Raw genomic sequence first — 4,402 nt, 5'->3', positions numbered from 1 at the left:
GGTGAGCTGAGTGTGGCCCTGCAGCACCTGGAGGGAAGAGAGACTCTGTACAAGGGCTCAGGACAAGTCTGCCTCAAACCAAGAGAGAATGGATTTAGATGGGAGGTTAGGAGGAATTCTTTGGCCCTGGATGCCTGGCAGTGCCCAGGGCCAGGCTGGATGGGGCTGGGAGCACCTGGCACAGTGGGAGCTGTCCCTGCGCCAGCAGGGGTGGGGCTGGCTCTGGGCTGGTCCCATTGTGGCCCCGTGCTGGCCCTGGCAGGCCCAGAGCAGGGTTCCCCTGGTGCAGGACACAGAGCAGGGTTTCCAGGAGGAACAGACCCCACATTTCCAGACAGGAGAGAGCTTGCTCCAGCCCTTTGCCTTGCAATATTTTTGCTTATTAAGACTTCTAAGTAAATTTTTAAGGATAAAATTGACAAAATGGAGGCCTCAGAAAAATTCATTCAAGCTCAAACCAGCTTGAGGCTTTCTCCCTTCCTTCAATTGTACGTGCATAGAGTGTGCAAAACAAAACAAAATTGCTGTGAGTAGTAAATTGTTTTGACGGGGTTTCACCTTTGAAACCGAACTCTGGTGCTAAGTGCAAGTGATTAACGTGATTAGGTGTGAAGGAGCCATAAGACATACTCGTTAATGCCCCTGTCTTTACTTTTCTGCTTATTCCAAGTGTTGGACCCTGGTGAGCCACAAAAAGTGTGGTTTTTGCCCCAGCAGTGACTGTGCAGTACATGGCAAGCTGAAAGTACATGGCAGAGAATATATATATTTTTTTTCCTTTTGCTTAATAGTTCTTCAGACCTTTCTGAAATGTGCTGCAGAGTGTCCTGCAGGTTGAGACCCCAGAGCTCTGCTTCTGGCAGTGACTTCCTATAAACAGCTGGTTTTTTATATATATACTGTAATAATTTAAATGATGTAAACAATCCAGGCCAGGGCTGCTGGGGGACCTGCAGGGATGAGGAGCAGGGATGCCCCGTGGCACAGCCAGCTCACCCAAAAACCCAAACAGCCAGAAACCCCAAGAGAGCCGGTGCTGCTGTCCCTGTGTGCCCCAGCAGGGTGTGTTCCCAGGGCCACTGTCCCCTATCTGCCCCCTCCTGCTGCAGCTGCACAAGGGCAGCAGCCTTTTCCACAGGGAGCTGCTGCCCGCTATTTTCAATTTTTTTTTTTTTTGAAAGGCAAACCTTTCTTTTTTTATTGCTCTTGAAGTTTTTACAGGCTTCAAGAAAAACAATTGAAAAAACAACTTTCAAATTGTATCACAAGGATAAGTAACTAACTACATAAAAAGTATCCTTAGCTTACTGTTAATAAAAAAATTCAAGACAACAAAATGAGAAAGATGGTAAAAGAAAGGGACTGCTAAAGCAGCCAGTAGAGAGTCAGCTGTCCTGCGGAGCACACTGGACAGCATCAGACTGCAGCTCAAGGTCCTTGAACAGCGGGCTGGGTTTCGTTTCTTATTCATTTCCTCGCCGACTCTTTTTGTGACTTTTCTTAGATCTTTCAGGAGATTTGGAATGCCTTCTGTGCCTGTGGCTGCGGTGATGCCCTGCAGATTTGGACCGCGATCGGCGGCGCCGGTCCCGGGAGCGGCCGCGGTGCCGGCCGGGGCTCTGGCTGCGAGAGGCGCTTCTGCTCCGCGGGGAGCGCACGGCCGGGGAGCGGCGCGGCTTCCCCGGGGCCCTGCAGCCCCTTCCGCGGCGCTCAGCAGACGGGATCCGTTCCCGCTTCTCGTCTTCTTCTTCCTCCTCCTCGCTAGATTCCACATCACCCATGTCTTCCTCCAGAGCACTGACACGAGGCTCAAGTTGCTCAGCTTCTTCCAGAACATCCCGTTTCTGCAGTCGAGGCAGGATGATGTCACAAACGCGCTCCTCGTGGAGCAGCTCATCAATAAATTCATCCACGTGCATCAGCTCAAATTCCCCGTTCCTGTTCTGACTTTTAATTTTGCGATAGTCGTTGTACAGCGGTTCCAGGTACTTGTAGCAGTCGATGGCAGTGCCCGTCAGTCTCATGTACAGCGCTCCAAGCATTCGGACGTACTTGAAGTCTTCGTTTTTTATGAACTCCACGATGATGTCCTTCTCGGGCTGGATCTGCAGCATCTTCAGCGTCAGGCACAAGAAGGGCGCGGGTTTAATGTTCCCTCCGTAGACTCCCCCTACATATCTCAGCTCCATGGCCTTGTCCACCACCAGCTCGGCCGTGAGGCCGAAGCACTCCTCCTTCCAGTACTTGGACTCGTAGATGCGCGTGCGGATGATCTTCTCCACCAGGTACTGCGGGTTGGTGCCGTGGATGCTGTGCGCCTCCTTCACCGTGCGGTTTGCCATGGTGTGGTTTGGTGTGGTGTGGTTTGGTTTGGTTTGGTTTGGTTTGGTTTGGTCCGCTCTGCCCCGCTCCCCGCCGCTCTCTGCCGCTCCCCGCCTCCGCTTGTGCCTTTTCAGCCGCAGGCGCCGGCAGGGGCGGGGAGGCCGGTGACGCCGCGGGGAGCCCGGTGACACTGGGGGCGGGCTCGCCCGGAGAGGCGGCGCTGGCTTGAGCGGCGCCGCCTCCTCCCGTTCCCCCGGAGAGAGACAAGGGGGCCGGTGAAGGTTGTCGCTGCGCACGCTCGGGAGAAAAAGTAAAAAAACTCCTTGGCGCGGCCAAGTTTCAGCCCCCGCCGCCGCGAAGCCCCAACTCATCCCCCACCGGCACGGTGCAAACGGAGCCTGCCCACAGCAGTTAGAAATCCATTGAAAGACGGCTGCCCTGCGTTTCAGAGCTGGGAAGAGCTTTGTAAATGCTGGGTATGCAGGAGGCAAAAGACGCCCGTCCCTCCAGACGAACTGGATAATGGAATTCAGGCATTCCCAGACAAAAACAGCCAAAGCGTACAGGACATCAGTAAAGAACCCACAAAGCTTTGCACATCGAAAGAACTCATAGAGATCTGTTGCTGACACCCTGCACAGCCTGGAGAGACCGGGAGTGCTGGAAAAGCAGCTGGGATGGCTCTGGAGCTCCGGGCTGGTGCTGCACCGTGTGGAATAAATGAATAAATGGTGAAAATTGCCATGGAAACCTCAGGATGTGCTGAGGTTTGAGATGTACTGCTTGAGACCAGTGACTTGCTCCCATCACGGGGCTCCTCCATCGCGGGGCTGGTCCCAGTGCTGTGTGCTGGGTTTGGGTGTGGGACAGCCCTGAGGATGCTGATGGGGTGGGAGACACCTGCCTCTGATGCTGAGGTGTGCCCCAGCGCTGCTGGTGGCAGCAGGGCACGGGGATTGTGTCCCTGAGCCCCTGAGCCCAGTGAGAGCCCAGCTGCAGCCCTGGGGACACAGCAGCAGCGCCTGGAGAGAGCCCAGAGGGGGCTGCAGGGTGAGCAGAGGGATGGAGCAGCTCTGCTGGGGAGGCTGAGGATGGGGATTGCTCAGGCCAGGCTAGAGGAGCTCCAGGGTGAGCTGAGTGTGGCCCTGCAGCACCTGGAGGGAAGAGAGACTCTGTACAAGGGTTCAGGACAAGTCTGCCTCAAACCAAGAGAGAATGGATTTAGATGGGAGGTTAGGAGGAATTCTTTGGCCCTGGATGCCTGGCAGTGCCCAGGGCCAGGCTGGACACTGGGGCTGGGACACCCTGGGACAGCGGGAGGTGTCCCTGCCCGTGGCGGGGGGTGGGAATGAAATGAGCTTTAAGGTTTTTTCAGCCAAAGCCATCTGTGATTCCATGATTCTATCCCCGTGCAGTGCCTGCTGTCACTATGGCAACCTCTGCCAGGAGATGCTGTGGGACTGGGACGCTCTGTGGGATTGGGACGCTCTGTGGGACTGGGACGCTCTCTGGGGTGGGATGCTGTGTGGGACGAGGATGCCCAGCAGGATGCTCTGTGGGATGAGGATGCTCTGCAGGATGAGGATGCTCAGATGAAGATGCCCAGCGGGATGTGGTCCCTCCGAGCCTGCTGCTCAGTGTCAGGCAGTGCAATTGGAGCTGGTGCCGCCGGGGAGGGCTGTGATCCCCACTAATGGCTGTGGAAATGCCATCTGGAATCGCTTCTCAGCGAGCGGCGCGCCCCCAGGGCAGCTCGCCATCCGCTGCCCTGCCGGGGGAGCGCCGGACGCTGCGGGCGCTGCAGGGCGGTCCCGGGCAAGGCTGCAGCCGTCCCTGGGGCCGGGCAGTGCCGGTCGGCGGGAGCAGGGCACAGACCGCACACCCGGGACATTTTCGGGGCGTTGTTTTCGCCCCGCGACGGAGGCGGGACGCGAACCCGCGGCCCCCGTTGGCGGTGCCGCTCGCGGAGGCTGCCGGGAGTTGTAGTTCCCGCGGCGTGCCCCGCCGTGCCCTGCGCGCCGCGGGGACTGCATTTCCCGTGGTGCCGCGCGGCGGGGCGCGGCCGGGGCGGGGCGGGGGC

General features: G+C 57.4%; 1 protein-coding gene across 1 annotated transcript; it reads right to left on the bottom strand.

Annotated features, from left to right (window-relative positions):
- Window positions 1–1,011: 1,011 nt before the first annotated feature.
- LOC134415276 (pre-mRNA-splicing factor 38A-like) lies at window positions 1,012–2,389 on the bottom strand. The gene has a single exon (XM_063150548.1). It carries the CDS (start codon window positions 2,340–2,342, stop codon window positions 1,464–1,466), a length of 879 nt encoding a protein of 292 aa, XP_063006618.1. The 5' UTR covers window positions 2,343–2,389; the 3' UTR covers window positions 1,012–1,463.
- Window positions 2,390–4,402: the final 2,013 nt, after the last annotated feature.

Source organism: Melospiza melodia, chromosome 2 (genome assembly GCF_035770615.1).
Source record: "Melospiza melodia melodia isolate bMelMel2 chromosome 2, bMelMel2.pri, whole genome shotgun sequence".
In the NCBI taxonomy this organism is placed as follows: domain Eukaryota; kingdom Metazoa; phylum Chordata; class Aves; order Passeriformes; family Passerellidae; genus Melospiza; species Melospiza melodia.
This window is presented reverse-complemented; position numbering and strand designations above follow the sequence as displayed.